The sequence below is a fragment of the Ursus arctos genome, unplaced genomic scaffold (assembly GCF_023065955.2).
Source record: "Ursus arctos isolate Adak ecotype North America unplaced genomic scaffold, UrsArc2.0 scaffold_12, whole genome shotgun sequence".
Classification (NCBI taxonomy): domain Eukaryota; kingdom Metazoa; phylum Chordata; class Mammalia; order Carnivora; family Ursidae; genus Ursus; species Ursus arctos.
The window spans coordinates 21,166,218-21,188,711 of NW_026622786.1; the positions used below are offsets into that span (position 1 = coordinate 21,166,218).

At 36.8% G+C, this 22,494-nt stretch overlaps 1 protein-coding gene across 1 annotated transcript in view; it reads left to right on the forward strand.

Annotated features, from left to right (window-relative positions):
* Positions 1 to 9,897, forward strand: part of COL11A1 (collagen type XI alpha 1 chain) — a 561,059-nt gene extending 551,162 nt beyond the window's left edge. Inside the window, exons 72-76 of the mRNA XM_057310420.1 lie at positions 405 to 654; positions 4,147 to 4,259; positions 5,691 to 5,759; positions 7,776 to 8,009; positions 9,211 to 9,897. Of these exons, the coding sequence (XP_057166403.1) occupies positions 405 to 654; positions 4,147 to 4,259; positions 5,691 to 5,759; positions 7,776 to 8,009; positions 9,211 to 9,357 (813 nt within the window). The 3' untranslated portion in view covers positions 9,358 to 9,897. The remainder of the gene's footprint in view (positions 1 to 404; positions 655 to 4,146; positions 4,260 to 5,690; positions 5,760 to 7,775; positions 8,010 to 9,210) is intronic.
* The last annotated feature ends 12,597 nt before the right edge of the window (positions 9,898 to 22,494 follow it).

Genomic DNA, 22,494 nt, shown 5'->3' on the forward strand with positions numbered 1-22,494 from the left:
GCATAAGAACCCTAAAATGGCGTTTTAATCTTCAGAGACCAAAATCTAGTTGTGGAGACAGGACACGTAATGAGGAAGGACTAATCAATAAGTAAGAAGGTAACATACGTATGTCCACACAAATCTGTGCTACGTTACTTATATAGAAAAAGGTCCAGAAGTCATCTAATTTGTGTGTCTACCTCAGTATCCCTACTAGATTCTTTTTAAAAGAACTTACAAATTTTACACATTGATATTTATGTATGTATATATAGCAGCAATTAGTGAAAACATTGAAGATAGGAAAAACATTGAAAAGCTAAACCAACTGTAATTTCTTATAACAATGACAAAACCAGTAATAAATTATGCAGAATATTTTACCTTCAGAAGCAATTACATGCACATAATCTCTTTCACAGGGTCCACCTGGTGAAGTCATTCAGCCTTTACCAATCCTATCACCCAAGAAAACAAGAAGACATGCAGAAAACATGCAAGCAGATGCAGGTGATAATATTCTTGATTACTCGGATGGAATGGAGGAAATATTTGGTTCCCTCAATTCCCTGAAACAAGACATCGAGCATATGAAGTTTCCAATGGGCACTCAGACAAACCCAGCCCGGACTTGCAAAGACTTGCAGCTCAGCCACCCTGACTTCCCAGATGGTATGTGACTAGTACCGGACACAGCAGGTGTACCGAGCCTCTGAGTTATGACGGTGCAGTATCAGCTTGTTAATTCTAGTTAAATGTGTAATATAGAATCTAAATAAAACTAAAGCAAATGATTATTCATTCCGATCTTGTAAACAGAGAAAGTCATTTACGCTGTGCAATCAAGATCTGCTTCAGAGAATCCTTGGCTGTTACATAAGATTTCATTAAATTCTGACAAGATTATTTTTGGATGATTACAGACAACATAAATGCATTTTCCCTGTGCTAACTATCAGAGAATGGGCTTTATGTGTGCACGTATGTGCACATTAGTACATAATTATTTATATCCTATAAACTTATTTTATATTGATAGGAGTAAAGTTAACATGGTTAATGGCACAACTGAATCATATTTGACCTATTAGTTTAGCAAGTGAACAGAATATCTAAGAATTAGGATATTTGGGGGCAAAAATTATTTCATTGATCCACAAATGATCGGAACTGTGAACAATTTATTTGTAATAATAATCAGGATAATTTATTATACCTACCATTAAACCTTTACATACCCATCCTGAGAAGGCAACAGTTTCAAGCATCCTGAGTTCGTTAATAAACTCACATAATTACTAAACTAACAAGGGGCAGATCTTTATGTGATCTTAAATCTCCCACTTTATGTGGAAATATTTTGTCACTCTTTTTACAGTTGGGACAACAGTATTTTGCACTGTCAATCATATAAGAATGCTGTAACTGAGATCTAAATAACTCAGTACAGAGAGAACAGTTCAACGTGATTCAGAAACAACCACCACTATAGAGGAAGAATTTCATAAAATCTTCTTATCTTAATCAGGCATAACCTGTTAAAACTAAAACACAGGTAGCTAGGGGTGCCTGGGTGGCACAGCGGTTAGGCGTCTGCCTTCGGCTCAGGGCGTGATCCCGGCGTTATGGGATCGAGCCCCACATCAGGCTCCTCCGCTGGGAGCTTGCTTCTTCCTCTCCCACTCCCCCTGCTTGTGTTCCCTCTCTCGCTGGCTGTCTCTATCTCTGCCAAATAAATAAATAAAATCTTTAAAAAAAGAAAAAAAAAAAAAAAAACCACAGGTAGCTAATCAGGGCTCCATACAGACTGATATCCAAGGTCTTCAAATTTATAATATGTGTATTTGAAAAAGATATGTTTAGTTCAGTTGTACTGAGTTATAAAACATGATTAATGTTTTATATGATTAATTAGAACCCGAGCAGTATATGATTAATTAGAACCTGAGCAGTCAAGAAAAATTTTTGTAGATTTTGGAAATGGAAAGTTCACTGTGGGCTACGGTTCCCTGTGGTTTCTAATAGTAACTGGCATTATTAATTCTTCAATGTGTTAATTAATTGCAATTAAATATTAATTAATTAATTAATTAATTTAGCAGTGCCAGGCGCTGTTCTTCAGACAGAGATTTATAGATACGCAGAAGGAATAATGCCCTTGAGCTACTATTATCAAACAATACAGACAGCAAAATCATAAGTATTAATAATAGCATATTATGACAGATACTGTGGAAAAAATGAGTATTTAGGTAAGTAAGAGATGATTCGATTTTGGACGAATAGGATGTTAATATTTAAGGAGGTGACATTTAAGCTGAAACCTTTAAAGAGGTAGCCAATCATGCAAAGAATCAAAAGGGCATTCTGGGCAGAGGGTATGGGTCTTTTGAAAGCTTCGAAGAAGACAAGGTCTTGGTGTCTTCAAGGAACCCAAAGGTCTCTGTGGCTAAACAATAGTGAACGAAGTGGAAAATGACTTGAAATAATTTGGAAGAAAGCAAGGTAGAATCGAAGGAAGCTGGTTAAGGAGCTGTTGGATTAATCTAGGCAAGAAACTGTGGTGACTTGATTTACGGATCTGACAGTAAAAATAGGAGATGAATAAATTAGAGATAAATTGTCCATGGTATCCACAGTATACTGAATTTATTGAACAAAGGTGCCTTAGTAATTCAGTTATTATGTTATTTGAAGAAAAAATTTTTTTTAAAGATTTTATTTATCTATTTGACAGAGATAGAGACAGCCAGCGAGAGAGGGAACACAAGCAGGGGGAGTGGGAGAGGAAGAAGCAGGCTCCCAGCGGAGGAGCCCGATGTGGGGCTCGATCCCAGATCGCCGGGATCACGCCCTGAGCCGAAGGCAGACGCTTAACCGCTGTGCCACCCAGGCACCACAATTTGAAGAAAATTTAATGACAATATTAACTGAATAAATCAGGATAAAAAATACTACAGAATTTGAAATCATGTATTTCTAAAAAACATAAGATATGCCAAACATTAAGAGTGGTTATCCTGGTTGGTAAAATCCTGGATGATCTTAACGTTTTTTTATGTATTTTTTTTCCTGAGGATTTCAGTTGGTTCCAGAAGTGAATCTATAAATGGTGCAATCAGAAAAAATGTAAATGTTTTTGTTAAATAAATATTTCAAGTGATCTGACATAGAAGCTAATCGGACGTAGAAGCTAATTGACTATTAGAGTACTTTACCTGTTTATATACAGTAGTAGTAAAAGATAAGGCAGATTGGTATTGGATTTTTAAGAGTTCTAGTACTAAGCTAAGCAGTTAGTGATTTTGAAATGTTTAAAGTTAATAACCAGTAGATTCACATAATTCCAACTAATATTTAAAATGAAGTGACAGCATAAAAAATGGTAGGAGGGAAGCAAAGTATCATCACATGTATATCAACGCTGTCTATCAATAGCTGTTGTCAACAAAACCATATTGTCAATTATTTTTAAATAATTTTTTTATTTCTACTACTTACCATCTTTACTCGTCGAACACTCAATTAATGGTCACAGTCATTCACACGATAAAATTTGCTCTGCACCGTTTAGATAATGACATTAATAGCAAACGACATTTAAATATATAAAATAGACCTTTGTCGGGTCTAATTTAAAGGGGGAGCACATTTACTACAAGAAGTTTATGCTATACAGTGATGCAAAAGTGTGATCCCTGAGGCTAAGTAGATACTATCGCCTCCATTGTTACAGATGAATAAACCAAGGAAAAATATAGTGATTATAAGACAACTTAAGTAGCAAATAATACAGATGAGTTTTAGTGTTAAGTTTATCTGATTCCAATATGCATGCAACTTATTACGAAGGATAAATTGAATGTTAATATTTGAGGAGGTGACGTTTAAGCTGAAACCTAAAAGTAACAGGCATGCTAGGAGCCAGAGTGTTCGGGGCAGAGTATATGGGCAAAGCTTTGATGCAGACAAGACAAAGTGTCACTCCTTAACTCTTCAAACACATACCCTCATATGACCAAAAGCATAAAAGTGATTCTCACAGGAAGAGATCCATCAATATTAATTTTTCTTCATTTCTCTTTCTAATAAAATTTGATATTTAATGCAATCGATTTTTATATAAATGCATTTGTATGTGACATATTTTTTTCCTCCTTCTAGGTGAATATTGGATTGACCCTAACCAAGGATGCTCAGGAGATTCTTTCAAAGTTTACTGTAATTTCACGTCTGGTGGTGAGACTTGCATTTATCCAGACAAAAAATCTGAGGGAGTAAGTGCCAATCTGTTTTGGTGGTGACTGTTGACAGTTCTTGCCATGTTTTTGCAATATTGAACTAAACAGGAAAATTATACTGTCATATTTTCATTTATCTGCTTTTCTCACAGGGTAATTAGAGCATTTCATTTGCATAAACATGAATAAGACACCAAAGTGATGCACAGAGTTAACAAATACTTCTCTCCTTTATCTTTTACCCAGATGTATTCTTTATGCACCTGCTTGTGCTCTAAAATTCTATGGCTTTTCCATGACACAGCACAGCTGATTCTCAAATTTCAGCGCATGTATAGTATTCTTCATTCCAATTACCACGTGATAGACCTCGCAGCTGTATACGATGTTCAAAATGCACCATTTATAATCTTTTACTTAAAATAAGAGCATTGTCTGCATTTGCATACTTTTTAAATGTTTAGTCTCTTCAAAAACATTTCTTGATTTTCACCCAGCAGTATCAATATATTTGAGTTCTATCTTTAAAGCTATAAAGACAAATGACTAATATAGGGAGAGATTTCTCACTAGCATAATTATATTCTCCAGTTTCTGGTGATAAATGTTGCCTTTGTGTGTCATCTTTTAATAAATCACATTTTTCTTAGTACATGGCGTGGGCATACAGAGGCACAGAAAGTCCTTAAAGCAAAACAAGTAGGTTTAGGTGTGGCTAATCTCTTTAGGATAGAAGTTCACATTTGTTGAGAAAAGAGTGGGTAGTAGGGGCAGAAGACGAAGCAACTTCTGTTTCCCAACCAAACATGGCCTGTGTCAAAGCATAATAAAATTCCTGTAGCCCCCAAAGCAAGGAGGGAACATGGAAAATGCCTCCCCTTACACCGATAACTCAAATTCCCTACAGTGAGGCCTTTTATACCCTTACATTTTGCTGATGTTTGCAAAGCAAAACGATAAATGCAGATCTATTAAAGATTCTAAACATTCTTCCCAGCAGGAGATGATTAGGCTTGCTTCCTGCCAAAGACTTTTCCATAGCATGGAGCCCTTAGTTACCGGCTGAATGCTTTCAGGATGCTTCCCTTCACTATGGAATATTGATGGTACTTGCCTTGATGGCTGGTCCCAACTAGTATTATGAGGGCTTTCTTTGCAAGGGATTTTGCCTAAGAGTTCCACCAATGTCCCCTGTAGCCAGTATTATGCCGTTGACAGGTTACTTCTCCCCATCCTTCTTTTTGAGTGATTAAAGAAAACAGGTAGAAAATGACTCAATCTTCACTAAGTGGGAAGTCACAGGATCTCTCTCAAATGTTGCTCTTTATGTCATTTTCTGTAGTTCAGGATAGACTGTTTCAAAACCTCTTTGGCATCTTAGTCTTACTGAAAATTACTGATATGTACATAAACAATACTGTTCATAATTTTTACCTACTTTCTAATTTTCCTGTTCCTTTGCAACAGGTAAGACTATCATCATGGCCAAAGGAGAAACCAGGAAGTTGGTTTAGTGAATTTAAGAGAGGAAAACTGGTATGTTATTACCCCAACATGAAATGGTTTATCTTAAACTTCATAAATGAAGCTCAAATTATGTATTACACCCTGCCTGGGAAAGTCTAAATTATACTCTTCAGGATTCCGTGTGTTCTCTGGCTTGCTCCAGCTGTATCTCTTAGACCGCTGTGGTATTTTAGAGAAGTCTAAATGCTTTGTATCAAAATACATGGAAATAGGCTGAACTTACCAACATAATGTGATCAGATAAAGTATGCATTTCACTAAGTTCCTGATAGACATCATAAAAATGGATTGTGTTAGAAATGTCAGGTATAGAGAATACGTAAATTATTTTTTTTCTCTATTTCAGTAAGAAATTTTGGAATGTGGAATGTTTTTTCTGATTGCTACATTTGGATATAAAGTGAACTGACTGACCTGACCTTTTACTTGGATTAGAGCACAAGTTCACTTAGATATTTTCATACAATGCCAGTTCACTATTAATAATTTGTTATAGGTATTTTAAAATTAGGTGCCAAAACTAAATGTATATTATAAAAGCTGTTCAAAAATACGTGTGTGTTTAAAATATTAATAAGAATGTATTTAAATGAAAGTTTCTCACTTATCCAGGTAATTATGCAATTGTTTAAAGTTCTTTAAAAAGCTATTATTTTCCACTGATGGCTGTTTTATAGTTATCATCATATGGGAACCTACACAAATTAATTAACAACTTTAGTGATGTGCTCCACTTGACATAATTCTTCAGTTCAGTCTTCAAGTTACATTAAATATCCATGTGACATCTTACCAGTGTAGAAGTTAAAAATACATACACAGAATGGTGTGTGTAGTGTCATTTTTTGGTGTTTTGGTTTGTTTTCCTTCTTGTGCATTTCTCAAGTGGCCTTTTTTTTCTTCAACCAAACAAGGTTCCTCACTATCTGAGCTGTTAATCAGTAAGGATTAAGTAAATTCAACAATAAGGAAGAAAGTCATAGATAATTACCTTTACATAAGCTAATTCTATAGTCTAGGTAAATTTCCTACTCCGTTTTTTAAAAAATCTAGGTTTATATGTTTCAGCTGACCCCAGTATTTCAATTACACCCAATAAAACAATTTTTGAACGTAATAAAGGGTTTTAATAATTTTTGATTAAAATTATCTTCTGGCTCTAACTACAAAATAAGTATTTACTGACTCAACAAATATTTACTTGCATCCCCTCAGGCATTATGTTTGGTGATGGTGACACAGTGGTGAATAAGTATGTCATCTAAGAACGGACACACAGGCAGGTCTGTGCAGGAACCAAAAGACCAAACACCTTAGAAAACTATGGCCCCAAAATAGAAACTGCAGGAACATGTTTGAAAAGTTTGGGTCAAATGGATATACTATGAAATTTTTTTAAGAAGTAGGTGAGATTAAAAAAAACATTAAGGGGTGCCTGGGTAGCTCGGTTGGTTAAGTGAGGACTCTTCATTTGGGCTCAGGTCAGGATCTCAGGGTCACGAGATCTAGCCGACTTGGGCTCTGTGCTCAGCAGAGGCAGAGTCTGCTGGAGATTCTTTCTCCCTCCCTCCCCCCTTCCCCCCCCCACCACTCACGCGCACTTTCTCTAAAAAAAAATAAAATTAATATAGGTAACGTTTGCATTGCACCAAGATTCCTCAGTTCCCATTGTTTCACTATTTAAAAAGATACACAAATATAATGAAAGCTCTCTTAGAAACAAAAGCAGTTTTTTGGAAATTTTTAATGGTTAAGGCAATAAAGTATAGAAATAAAGTGATTTTTTTCAAAAGTAAGTAGTGCTTGCAAGTAACTCGGATGGAAGTACAATAGTGATTTCATAAAATCCTGTCTCTGGGTCTTCTGACCCTCTGTCCCCACTTTCTTTCCCTAAGTGAAAATGGACCTGTTGATTCATCCACATGCTTCTGGGATCACAGTTCACTGTCAACAGTGATTTTTATCCTTTTATAACTTAAATGAATAAAAGAATCTCTACGTGTCTTTTTATTCTTTTATTCCCAGCTTTCCTATTTAGATGTTGAAGGAAATTCCATTAATATGGTGCAAATGACGTTCCTGAAACTGCTGACTGCCTCTGCTCGGCAAAATTTCACCTACACCTGTCATCAGTCAGCAGCCTGGTACGATGAGTCGTCAGGAAGTTACGACAAAGCACTTCGGTTCCTGGGATCAAATGATGAGGAGATGTCCTATGACAACAACCCTTACATCAAAGCACTGTACGACGGCTGTGCGGTGAGTCGACTCGCTTGCCTTCTTTCACAGGGTGGGAGGCAGGGTGTAACCACCTCAGTCTGGCCCTAAGCCAGCTTGCTCTCAGGAAATGGATGGCAGTTGTTGTGAAGATCTGATGCTTAACACTGGCATTAAAATACAGTATCTTAGAAGCCGCTAATACACACACATGCACACGCGCACGCACACGCACGCACACAGAGAAACTCCGAAACATACATAGAGACACACATGTTCGAAACCATACCATAAGGTAATCTTAGATCATATGCTATTTCTATGGAATTATTCCAGATAGCTAAATACTATTATAGCTCGTTATTCTTGAAATTAAAAAAAAAAAACCAAAAACTTTATTTCATTTGTCTCCTTCATCCATGATTCTAAAATGACAGATAAAGCAATCAGCATTATACCATTTATATGGTAGGTAATTCTTACCCCTGTATTTTGTTTGTAAGGAGCTTGTCTGTTGGTCTGTATTACACCAGTTTACGCAGTTATTATCATTTTTTGTTATTTTTATCCTCTGGAACTATCTTTTCACACAATGGGAATTCTATTTAAGAAAATGACCGAGAGCACACTAAAAAAACTCATTGTTTTAGCTGATGACTAAAGAAGTCACAGTTACAAAGAAATAGGCCCAGGCCTTCAACGAAGTAAGCAGGGTACCCACAGATCAAAGAAGAGAAAATAAAACATTTTAAAAGTAGCAAGTGTCTGGATTTCCCAATAGTAATATACTGATAATCATTCACAAGATGATAAAGCAGCAGAAATGCTTTGACTTTTGACCTTGTGCACTGTAATTTCTATACTGTATCTTAAGAAACCTTGAATATATATAGTATGATTACAGTGGTAAAAATATATTATTATGAAGGAGCCTGACACAATTTTAGCATCAGTTCTCATGTTAAACTGTATTTACCAATTCAATAAGATTCTCTTCAACAGTGCAATATATCCGAATATTATAGTTGGGTAATAACAGCTAAATATTAAACATTCAAAATTTAAAAGTACATAACACATCAGTCATAACAAGAGTTAATTACACATAAATAATGGCAAATTTGTTTCTTACTCTCTTCTTTCTCACCTTCTCAACTCCATTCAGAGGCTTAAGAAAAAAATAACATATATGTTAAAACTATGAAATGATTGTGTAACTTTGTATTTCTGCTCAATTTTACAGTCCAGAAAAGGCTATGAAAAAACTGTGATTGAAATCAATACACCGAAAATTGATCAAGTACCTATCGTTGATGTAATGATCAATGACTTTGGTGATCAGAATCAGAAGTTTGGATTTGAAGTTGGTCCTGTTTGTTTCCTTGGCTAAGATTAGGACAAAGAACATATGAAATCAACAGAAAAAAATACCTTGGTGCCACCAACCCATTTTATGCCACATGCAAGTTTTGAATAAGGATGGTATAGAAAACAACTTGCTACGTAATATATGTACTGATTAGAAATATCGATGCCCTTGCAGGGGCAGAATCTTTACACGACAAAAGCTTTGAAAATCATAAAAATACAAGATAGTGTGGCTGAGATGGAAACAGGCCTTATTCTTGATTCCCAATTTTCATCTCTCCTTTTCCTATTTGGATTTCTTTGGTGCTATAGAAAAAAGAAGAGAACAATATATATTCATAAAAGATATGGTGCTCATTCCCATCCATCAAGGATGTGCTAAAAGTGTGTTTAATAAATTGTAATTATTTTATGTACAGTTCTATACTGTTATCTATGTGTCCATTTCCAAAACTTGCACGTGTCTCTGAGTTCCATCTGACTCTAATTTTATGACAATTGCAGAACAACGATGGCAATAAATATATGTATTATGAAAAAATAAAGTTGTAATTTCTGATGACTCTAATTCCCTTTCTTGGATTAATAATAAAATGCCTTTGTATATATTGATGTTGAAGAGTTCAATTATTTGATGTCGCCAACAAATTTCTCAGAGGGGCAAAAACTTAGAAGACTCTTGGAAGCACACTTGGATCAACTCTTCTCTACTGACAGTAACTTTGCTGAATTTCAGCCAAAAATATCATGCATTTTGATGCTTTATTCAATGCTATACCTCAGCCTTTTTCTTTTCAGAGTCCAAGATTTCACAGGATCCTTGTATATACGGAAAATAAGCAAGTTTATATTTTTGGACAGGAAAATGTGTATGAGAAGCTATTTTAACAAATCAATGCCTCCATCAAGCGAACAATCAGATGTACAACTTTTTTACTACCTTATTTCATCTCATTGTTTTCAGTGTGCTTCAGTCATGCAGATTAATATTAAAAGATGGGAACTAAGCAATTATTTATGAATTTGTTCAATGTTATACTTTTTAACCAATCAACTTCTTGAATTTGATGCCAAGTTGCATATTATAACAGTCTTCGAATATTATTTTACCTGCACCTGCCCAACAGATACTATTTCTTTTCTTTCAGAATAATATCATACATTATTTGACCTGCCTAATTCCTAAATAACATATGGGTGGATTGTTACTAACAGTGCTTGTTTTAAAAGTCATACTTATTAAAGCAGTGAAAACATTTTTTTTCCACTAAGGTATTTTCTTCCAGGTAGCTTGATATAGCAGTAAAATTTAAAAATTACAAATTGAACTTTGTATCTATTTTAAGTAATATATGTAAGACTTGAAAATAAATGTTTTATTTCTTATATGAAGTGTTAAATTAATTGATACCAGATTTCACTGGAACATTTTCAACTGATAATTTATCACAAAAGAGCATACCTGTAATATTGGAATTAAAACGTGAACACTTGTCATTCAGAAGTTCTTTTATTTTTGAAATCAAGTTTGTAAATGTCCTTTCAAGAAGGGAGATATGAATCGTATAAATAAACTCAAGTCTTGTCTACCTGGATTGGTCATTCTCTTTCTTAAATAGGTTCCAAATTACTTTCTATTGCAGAAAAGGCTTTTGGTTCAGTTTCTTGACCATCCAGATTAGAAGAGTTTTATACTTCCAGAAAAGAATATTTGCTTCAGAGATAAGTTGTTTAAATTTTCCACTTGTCTAAAATAAAAACACCACATGGTAATACTCTATTTACAAAATTAAGGTAGGCTATATTTAAAATTTAGAGAGAGATTTTTCATAATTAAACATTTTGAAAAGTCTCAAACATATGTTCACAATTTCGGCACTAGAAATATTTCCAGAACTTTCACATAGTCTCTAAATTATACATAAAGTAATATTTTTTATCAAGAGAAATTCCATACATCAGGCAATTTAATGAATATATAGCACTAAGAGAATATTTTGCATATTGACCCGCCCTGGGGAAGCTGTATCATTTGCCCATTTAAACAAAACAGCCTCAAATTTGGCACACAATAAAATTAATGAATAAATAACTGAATTTCTTATCCTTTTCTATTCCTTGCACATATGGATATGGTCTTCTGCATCGCATTGGATTTTTTCTCTCCCTTATAATTGATTTAATCTGAACAAAAAAGAAGCTTAGTGGAAAGGAAAAAGCATATTATATGACATTCTAGTGTTGGCCCAAGCATGTATAAACTCTGGAGACTAATGTTGACCCTGGGTGGATCCTGGCATGGGTGGATTCTGGGCCTGATGCACACAAAATTTGGCTTTACTCTTTAAAAAAATACAAAATTACAAATACAAAAAAAATTACAGAATTTATTATTTTGAGTGAATGAAGGTATTCCAACAAATTAGTAATTATAAAACATGGACCCGTACCGAAAGTATCAGACAATCTGGGAAAAAAAATCAATGTTTTCATTCATTCCTTGAAGTACTTTTGTAATACTTTAATTCTATGTGTTTGTTTATTTTTGCTTCAATCTCTGAGTGCCTCTTCATATGAGAATTTTATAACTTAATTTCTAGTAGACAGAATAAGTTTCTCTAACATGTTAGATTAGAAAATGTTTCTTATCAACAGCTTAGAGCTGTTTCTTTCAATTTCACTTCTTGTTATTGGTAAGTATTTTAAAATTTTTAGGGTATTTTAAATTTAGGAAAAGCTCTATACATTTATTTTATATTTGTACTACGAATTTGTGAGAATTTTTCACGGGCTAGCTTCTGATTCTGTACATTTTTTACCTTGTTTTCTTTCCACTACCAAGAGATTTCAGGCTCTGGGCACCATAAGACATATGCAGGCCATGGTACAAACTCTCTCTTCCTACTTTTTATGTCATAACACAGTGAGTGATAGGATTATTCCAGAAAGCCATTCCTACACTAGGATTACTGGCAATAATTTTACATAAATATGAACGATAAGCCATATAATTATGCCCCACCATGTAAACCTAGTCTATAATCCTGAATAAATAAATCCCTAATTGAAGTTTCTCCTTGCTGCCTCCTTCCATACGACCCAACACAAGAAAAAATGCCAAAGGGAAGTTGGAGTGGAAAGATAATACTCTTAACAGATCATAGTGAAAGGAACTTACTTGGGCAAATTTTACCAATTATATGACCATGAGAACAGATTTTTAGCAGATCTCTCAAGGGCTTAGATGGGATCCATGAACCACAACGATCCCGAAGCTGAGTCCTCTGTACGCTGAGTCATTGTGAAATGAATTAATGAAGGGCCTAGCACACTGACACACAACAAGAGCTAAATAAATAGTTGCTACTGCTCTGGACTTCCCACTGCAACTATCATCACCCTAGCTTAAGTTCCTTTCTAAAACATAGCTAATAACATGTGTGCTATTTACATCACAGAACTTTTATAAAGATTTAATTTTAAAAAAGTGAAACATACAAATTGCATGATCACAGAGGCCCAAAGTAGCAAATAGGCTCCCATAAAATCCAAGCTTTACAAATGAGTCACAAAGGACACAAAACAGGAGCAGCAGCATAAGCCATGTGAATACGCGGAACGGCACATGCATCAGACACAGCCTCTCAGCTCCTCTTTGACCAGCGTGTGTTTTGTTCTCTAGAAGGATGAGTTGAGTAAGCTTTAGAGTCCCTCAAATTTTACTCGTTGCTTGGCCTCTATCGATGTCATGGTCATATAACTAGTAATTCCTCATGCAGCTGCCTCTCAGAAATCCAGAGCTGACAGAATTACCTACAATTGAAAATCTTGCAGGAGTATATCCTCCTAGAAGCATTTCATGTTCAGAATCAGCACATAGCAACCTTTGCAGGATCCTCATTTACCTTCTATCTAGTAAATCCATAGTCAATATTTGTAAGGAGATTGGTCAGGATCAAAGCCGAGGTAGAAGAGTTACAGAGCCACTGTTAACTCTTTCTTTCTAAAAATATAAGTTGAGGGGCGCCTGGGTGGCTCAGTCAGTTAAGTGTCTGCCTTCGGTGCAGGTCATGGTCCTGGGGTCCTAGGATGGAGTCCCGCGTTGGGCTCCTGGCTGAGTGGGGAGTCTGCTTGTCCCTCTCCCTCTGCCTCTCCGACCCTGCTCATGCTCTCTCTCTGTCTCTCTCTCTCTCTCAAATGAGTAAATAAAATATTTTTTCAAAAATAAACTGAAATAACATCAGAAATGTTTTATGTAACAGCTAGGACTTATTTTATAATAACCTTATGATGGCATTTCTACCTATAATACTATTTATATGAAGTTACACAAAAACACTGAGGAATACATTCCTATTTTTAAATTACCTATATATGTCTATAAAGAAATAAAAAAAAGTAGGCCTTTTGTTCCATAATGGAAAGATGTTGAAGAGCAACCATATGTCCTAGTAGCAGATCTTATTCTAGTGACAACCCAGGGTGCGAAGTAAGCGGAGTCTTCCAGCTGGATTCACCATCACTTTAGGGTCTCTGGTATAAATAAAATGTCTGCCTGCTGTTTTTCAGCTCACGGAGGGAAATGAGTATGTCCAAGGCAAAAAGACACTTTCCCCTGAAGTGACATACACTTCTGTGCTCACTCTGCGTGGGATGGCCATACTGAATTAAATGAAATGAACATTTTTATGGAAGTAAAATTTCTTAGCTATATAGAAACAAAGTGCACATGTTAGATAACTATTATCTCGTTATTTCCACATAGCTATAGAGATTTTTACTTCACTACTGAGAGAAATAAGAGTGAAAAAAGGGAAGCAGAGATAACAACAACAAGAGAAGCACTAAAGGTATTAGCTATTTAACTAAAAGTGGAAAATTCATATGACTAGATAATATATATCACTTTATTTTAGATTTTTGGTGAAAGAGTTGAATGTCTCACGAGATTTTTTTTTCTCTGTGCAGGGGCCTCCCCAACTTCCAGACCCTGCCACCCCCACTCTGGCCCATCAACCCCTAACCCAGGAAGAGAGCGGGAGAGGGAGGGGGGAACATGACAGGGTAGGGGGGAGGTAGCCAAGTAGGGGTAGAAGGGTAGAATTTGTGAGTAGATCCTTTCTAATGATAAAGTCAAGTGGTTTTGAACCATAGAATACTAATACCAGAAATCTTGAGTCATTTAATTATCAATTAATCAATGAACAAGTATATAATTTAGCACCATGATGAGGACAGGTCTCTACCAAAGATAGATAGATAGATAGATAGATAGATAGATAGATAGATAGATACATATATCAGGTTTACAAAAGAATTATGTCATAAAGTGTCTGCACCATATCCTTATTTACAGTTTAATAAGAGAAAGAAAACCATCACATCTAAAAGAACAGTTTATTTTCAAGGTTCTGACTATCCAGGTGTTTGGAGAACTGAGGGAACAATAAATGTTGGTTTGTAAGTGTGTTTCATGAGAAGGATGGTAGGTCTACAAAGTGTAGAGTCTGGATAGGTGTGTCTGAGGGAGAGAAGGAAGACCACTTTATGGAAGAAATCCAGGAGAGAATTCCAGAGGCATACGTGAGTGCGGAACGTGAAGAGGACAAGGAGTCTTTTTTTTTTTTTTTTAAGATTTTATTTATTTATGTGACAGAGAGACAGCCAGTGAGAGAGGGAACACAGCAGGGGAGTGGGAGAGGAAGAAGCAGGCTCCCAGCAGAGGAGCCTGATGCAGGGGTTGATCCCAGAACGCCGGGATCACACCCTGAGCCGAAGGCAGATGCTTAACGACTGCACTACCCAGGCGCCCCAGGACAAGGAGTCTGATACAGCCCCAGTGGCTGGTGTAACGCCAAGTCCTATATTTAGGGTTGGGTTATAATGGCTTGAAAATCATACAAAAAGTCCGGATATTATGCAGTGGATAATAATGAATGCTGGTTGCTGAGTAAGGCAAAGTGATAACGAAAGTCATGTTTAGAATGACTAGCATTTTGGCAGTTTCTCAGAACCCGCATAGTGGGCATCCTGTGCTGGATGGCTCTCAGAGTTGGGTCAGACGATAGCTGCCGTAAGGCTGTTGCTGAAATTTAAGTGGGTGATAATACAGATTCGGATTGCAGTAATAACATCTGCATGACTTCAGAGGAAGGACCAGTATAAAATAATCGGAAAGAAGAAATTACTACTATATTTTATTTAAAAATATTCTAGAGACATTTACTGGATACACCTTAAAATAAGCTATACTCACCTCGTCTTTAAGAACATAAATCATAAAATCAGAGAAAAGAAAAGTTATATTTACTAAAATCTGAAGAGCCAATGGGTTCCAGAGAAACAAATGTCATCTGGCACAACCCTATCAATTGGCTTTGTATCTCCTATCGCATCTCATATACTATTGCAGAATACATGTGAAAATACCTTGGTATTGCTTAAACAGTACGTGCTTACAACACTATGGGCAAACACCTGTCTCCTACATAAATAAAAGTGCATGTAGATTATCAACCACAGAAGACATACATCGACAGAGAAATCAACTGCTAAAATGTATTACATAGTTGTATCTTCTGATGTTGAAATTTTCATAAGTAAAAATTGGAGCATAAGGAATAAGCAAATACATGGAAATAATTCTATATAATTTATATGAAAAAATATTATCTAGCTGTAAAAAGATCAGGGCATCATAGGAACACAATATATATTTAAATATGTAAATAGACAAATGAAGAAATCATAGCCATATGTCCTCTGTTGCCTGCCCTTCAGGGTGGAACATTTTTTTTGTTTAATATTTTACTCATTTATTTGAGAAAGAGAGAAAGAGAGCATGAGCGGGAGGAGGGTCAGAGGGAAAAGAACAAGGAGACTCCCCGATCGGCAGGAAGCTCGACATGGGGCTTGATCCCAGGACCACGATCCCAGGACCCTGAGATCATGACCTGAGCCGAAGGCAGACACTTCACCAACTGAGCCACCCAGGTGCCCCTCAAGGTTGAACTTTTTAAAGGTGGATTGTAAACATTGTTTCTACTTTCTTATCTGGCATTTACCCTTTAACCCAGAGAATGGACAACTGAATTCATCCCGTGCATTATATTGAAACTTCTCGACATCACAAAGAATAGAATATTCATCAAATCCTATTGGATTTGTATGTACTGGCATTTGGATGTATTTTTTCAGAAATGACAACTGTTTGCGTCAAAACTGGCTATCTTTCTTGTGCTCCTTATCTCAGTTAATGACATCTCTGTTCACACAGTCACCTGGGCCAAAGATATTCAGAGTCATAATGAATTGCTTGCTGTTCTGTCTAGTCAGCCATCTATTTCTGTCAATTCTCCTTCCTAAATATCATTCACAAATGTGGATCGCCTTCGTCTTCATTACGGCTGCCTAAGTTCCGGTAGTGATTTTTTTTCACCGAAATTTTAATAGCTTGGTATATAATTGCCTACTTCCAGATACCCCAAATCTCACATCCTTACTGAGAAAAAGGCTTATGAGTAGTGCAAATGCAGACAGATTACTCCCAGTTGTAAAATTTCTCAATGGCTTCCCATGACCTACGACATTGCCTTTCTTCTTTGTTTTATTTCATTTTGTTTTACTACACATGAAAAACACATTTACAACCTCTCTCACTCTCTCTTTTATCCACAGGCACCTCACATAGAACTGAAATAACATTTTGCAAACTCGTATTGATGCACTCTGATTTGTAATATTCCATTTTATGGTACTTTATTTCATCTCAGAGAATATCAGTTGTATCCATTAAGCTGATATATTATTTACTCTTGAAAATACTGGTCAACAGAATAAAGGTCAAACACCTTAAATTGTTGAACAAGACCCTATCAGATGCTTCCCTATTTTTCTACACTCATCCTTGGATATGTTCACATTAAAGAGTCACATTTTGCAAGACCTGAGCACAGGGAGACCAAGATAGCTGGGCTCTGTCCACAGTGGTTTACTCTGTTTTTGCCTGTCTAAGGGCACCGGGACTTGACATCACCATATAAGCTAAACTTTATGATCCTGTTACATATACCAAAGTTTAACCTCAAAGCATGTTCCCTGCAATAATTTATCCAATATCAGTGGAAAAGTGGGAAAAAATCTAAGTGAATACTGTTAAGAAATTGTTTTTTTAAAAAGTTAATGGTACATTTGTAGATTGAATGACAAATTTGTTAAAGTTAATGTTTGAAGATTTAATGACACGTTCCTAATATATTTTTTTAAGATGTTATTTATTTGACAGAGAGAGACACAGTAAGAGAGGCAACACAAGCAGGGGGAGTGGGAGAGGGAGAAGCAGACTCCCTGCCAAGCAGGGAGCCCAATGCAGGGCTCCATCCCAGGACCTTGGGATCATGACCTGAGCCGAAGGCAGACGCTTAACGACTGAGCCACCCAGGCGCCCCAATGTATTTCTTTTTTAAAAAAGATTTATTTATTAGAGAGAGAGACAGAGCAAGCACACAGACGGAGAGAGAGAAGCAGACTCTCTGCTGAGCAGGGAGCCCGTTTTGGGGTGGGGCTCCATCCCAGGACCCCGGGATCATGACCTGAGCTGAAGGCAGATGCTTCACCCACTGAGCCACCCAGGCGCCCTCATTTCTAAATTAAAAAAAAAAAAATCAAAGAGTATAGAAAGCATCAAGTTTGATAGATGATTTTTCCTATATTGGAGGTAAATGGAGCTTCTGCTCTTTCTGTAGTTTTTTTTTTTTTTATCATCACATATTGGGAACAGGCTGCACAGATACCCTGGTCCTGTCATCAGCAAAAGGCCAATTGGTTATTTCACAAAAAATTCTCATTTGTAGCAAAAAGGAAAGATGAATCATGAACACCGCAAGTTAAAAACAGAAGATCTTCAAGCTAATTCTAGTGACTTCATTCAAATAGAGCATGGGGAGGCAGGCTCGGTGCGGGGGGTTAGCGTGCGCCCTGGCATCTGTCACTGGGATTAAGGCTTATCCGCCGGAATCCTTCCCAGTGATGCAGATTCGTATCTGCCATATGCATCGTCATCTGAAACATTGGGCTTCCTGGTATCTCCACGTCGTTGCCACCATTAAGTGACACGTCTGTTAAACAAAAATAAAGCCGATGTACAGATGTAGCTCTTCAAAGAATCTTAGGAACTAAAGAACCAAGGGAAGCAAAGAAGACATCATTTCTTCTTTATCTGTTCCTCTTCACTCAGTAATTTTTACCTTAATTTTTACCTAAATTTTTACCTCATATTTTTTTTATTTCTTTAAGATTTTTATTTATTTATTTGAGAGAGAGCATGGGCTGGAGGGGGGGGCAGGCACAGAGGGAGAAGCAGACTCAGGGATCCGACTCAGGGCAGGGCTCCATCCCAGGACCCTGGCATCATGAGCTGAGCTGAAGGCAGACGTTAACTGACGGAGCCCCCCAGGCGCCCCAATGTCTTTTCGTTTAATGAATGCTTTGTCTGAGAAGAACTCTTAATGAGCAAAATATAATTTTCTAAGGAAATCTGGTGAAGGTAAGTTTACATTATACACATTAACATAGACCTATATAAAATAAAATTAATCATCTGATGAGAGATGTTTTTAAATAACCCAATTGCCATTCTCTCCTCCTTAACAAATATATTCATGACCAGTAAGCTACCAAATATTCAAAATGTTATCTTCACTTCCTGTTAGCCTTGACCGTTAAATAAAAAAAGAGTAACTCATGTCTTCATTGTTATCTATGGGGGTGTGCTTCCCATGCTTGTCTCGAAAGATCCCTCCCTCCTATGATGGCGCAGCCTTTGAAATGAGGATGTGGATTAGATTAGAAGACAGGTATAAAGAAGCACTATGAGTTTGGCTGCTGGACAGCAGAACTGTTTCATCTGGCTTTATCTTTGAACACGCATGGGGAAATCTTACTAACTGAAAGACCGAAGTTTTCTTATGCAACCTCTTAGCTTTTGCCGTAACAAAAAGTCAAGCTTCTCTCCCAAGAAGCAGGATATCTTTGGTGTTTATATTTTAAACCCATCATCCCAAGCAAAGACTATTTTTGTGAAACGTTTAACAGTAGCCATATATTTGATAGAGTTTACCATTTTTAGAACCCCAAAACGACTAGGTTTATTTTGACAACCTGAAGAAAGAAATAGCTTAAGGAAAGTTCTCATTTGAGCCACAGAACTATTTTTAAAGGAAATGGCAAAAGTTTATCTAAGTATTTGGCAGAATGTCAAATAAAAGTCCTCAATTTTTCCCTCTCATTGTTTATTTATTCACAAACCTTGCCAGTTTTCTCCTCAAAATGTTTTTCATGACTCCCCTACTATACAACTCAGTTACTAGTATCCTAGTCTGAGCTCCTTCTTAGATCAATTCTCTAACTTTTACTCTTTATTCTAATTGCCCACTTCTACTTATTAAGTATGTATTAATGCTCAGGAGTCTATGAGTTAGAAGGGAGGATTTTCTAGCCTGCTAGATCTGGCTAGGCTTGATCTTGCTTGCTTGGGGTCATGCATGTGTCTGCAGGCAACTGAACGGTCTTCTGAGGGCTAGTGATCAAAAATGACCTTGTCTGTGGTAGGCTTCCTTCACATGGTATCTTACTCTCTAGCAGACTATACTAGGCTTCTTCACAGGTGATCACAAGGGAGAGACAGAGGGACAGAGAGAAAGAGAGACAGAGAAAGAAAACACAGCCGTTAATTGAGGCCAGGGTCAAAACTGCCATGGGGTGCCTGGGTGGCGCAGTCGTTAAGCGTCTGCCTTTGACTCAGGGCGTGATCCCAGCGTTCTGGGATCGAGCCCCACATCAGGCTCTTCTGCTAGGAGCCTGCTTCTTCCTCTCTCACTCCCCCTGCTTGTGTTCCCTCTCTTGCTGGCTGTCTCTGTCAAATAAATTAAAAAAAAAAAAAACTGCCATGGTATAACTGGGCCACATTCTATTAGCGAAAGTAAATCAGACCAGCATATTCATTGCAAAGAGAAAACAGTCTTTACCTCCTAATGGGGGGACCTGCGAAGTTACATAAGAAAGTTCATGAATGTGGGAAGGAGTAAAAGATTGTGAAGATTGTGGCATTTTATCACAATCACTATTAATCTCCTGCTCCAAAACTTTCAGTCGTTACTTATTTCATAACCGGTCAGTTGTAAACTCCGCTCCCGAGATGTCAAATACACTGCGTGCTTCCATTTAGCCTCAACTTCGTTGCCGCCCAACTTCACCTCCTTTTCTATTTTTCTTTAACGGCTTTCTCCACCTGCGCCAGCTCAGCTACTCACTGTGACGTGAACATGTCTTGCGTTTTAATCACTACTACTTCTGGGCTCTCACCCCTACCTCCTACCTTATATGCTATTTTCCTTCCCTTATACTTCTCTAAATTCTATTTTATCAAAGTCCATCTTCTTTTTTTTTTTACTAAGCCTTTATTTTTATTAGAATGTCAGATGTTTCCTGATGACTCCAGTGCACATTGCTATTTGTATTTACTTTTGTTTTAAAACTCCTACAGCATAGGGGCGCCTGGGTGGCACAGCGGTTAAGCATCTGCCTTCGGCTCAGGGCGAGATCCTGGCGTTCTGGGATCGAGCCCCACATCAGGCTCCTCTGCTGGGAGCCTGCTTCTTCCTCTCCCACTCCCCCTGCTTGTGTTCCCTCTCTCGCTGGCTGTCTCTCTCTCTGTCGAATAAATAAATAAATAAATCTTTTAAAAAAAAAAAAAGAAGAAGGTGGATTTTGGACTTCTGTCCCCCAGAACTGTGAGAAAATAAGTCTCTGTTATTTATACCACTCAGTTTGTGGCACTCTGTTAGAACAGGCTTAGTAAACTAAAATGAAGTATTAAATAAATAGTTTGTCTGATTAATTGAGTGGATGGAAGGCTCATAAGTATAAACTATTAATTCTATGTTCTTGGACAAGAGAAATTTTGACTGAATTCCTAGGAACTTAAAATTTCTGGATCACACATTCACAATAAACAAAACAAGGGATTTTGTTTTCAGAATGCATCATCCAAATATTAAACTTTTGATTGTTAAACTAAATTCTCTACCTTATATTTTATTTTGTTTTTTTTTCTACCTTATATTTTAGATCTGAGAAGAAACACATGTAAATAAGAACAAAGATGACCAACAAGTATGAATCTGGAAAGTAAAGTGGGCTGTTTTGTTCTGTGCAACTGTAACATAATGGTCAGCAAACAGAATCTGAATGCTACTAAGCTGTATGAAATTAGAAATTGATATGAATAAGGTCATATGAACGTGGAATAGATTTGGCGGAGACATACACTACTTATTTCTTCTCGTGGGGATACAGTGAATGAGACTGACGTGACCTCCTCATCCTTGAGACCTTAAAGTTATGCTATGTATTACCAAATTAAATATCGATAATATTGATGATAATAATAATGGGTAATTAATTTTGTGATAGGCAAAATGTAGGGAGGTAAGGTCATCTCTGGCAGGGGTTCTGACCTTGATTAGGAACCCAGGAAAGTATCTGTGAGTAAATGAGACCCAAAGAATGTATAGAAATTGTGCATCTCAGTGACAGTGAAAGAGAGAAAGTACGTTAACCAAAGGAAATAGAATGATTATATCACGAATCTGGGCAACAAAGAAAATCTTGGGAGACCCAAAAACCTGAGCATTATTCTTTCTCTTTTGGAGTATGGTTAAACTGATTTCTTTTTCTTCCTCTTTTTCCCACACCATCAAGTTCTTCTGTGTGGTTCTGAAACTTTCTGCGAGACAGGCACACTAGAAACGAGGACTAAAATAGTAAGACATGCCTCAGAGACTTGCTTAAACTTCTGCAGTGAAGAGAAATACAGGTCTGACCACCAAAATTGAAAATCCAACCCAGTACTTCAGAGATAAAACGATACCAGAAATAGAAACAAGCAATCATCAAGAGAACGATTTAAAGCACCTGCTGATGATTTAGTCTCAGAGCCTAACTCAGGCGGGAGAAAATTCAATAGTGTTCAATGAAGTAAATAAAGTATGGAGGAAAATAAAATCCTGGAGCCTCAGATAACAATAGTATTGATGTTTGCAGGTTCTGCGTGACAGCCGCACGCGCCCCTGCGGTAGAGATGGCTGCAGAGCCAGACAGC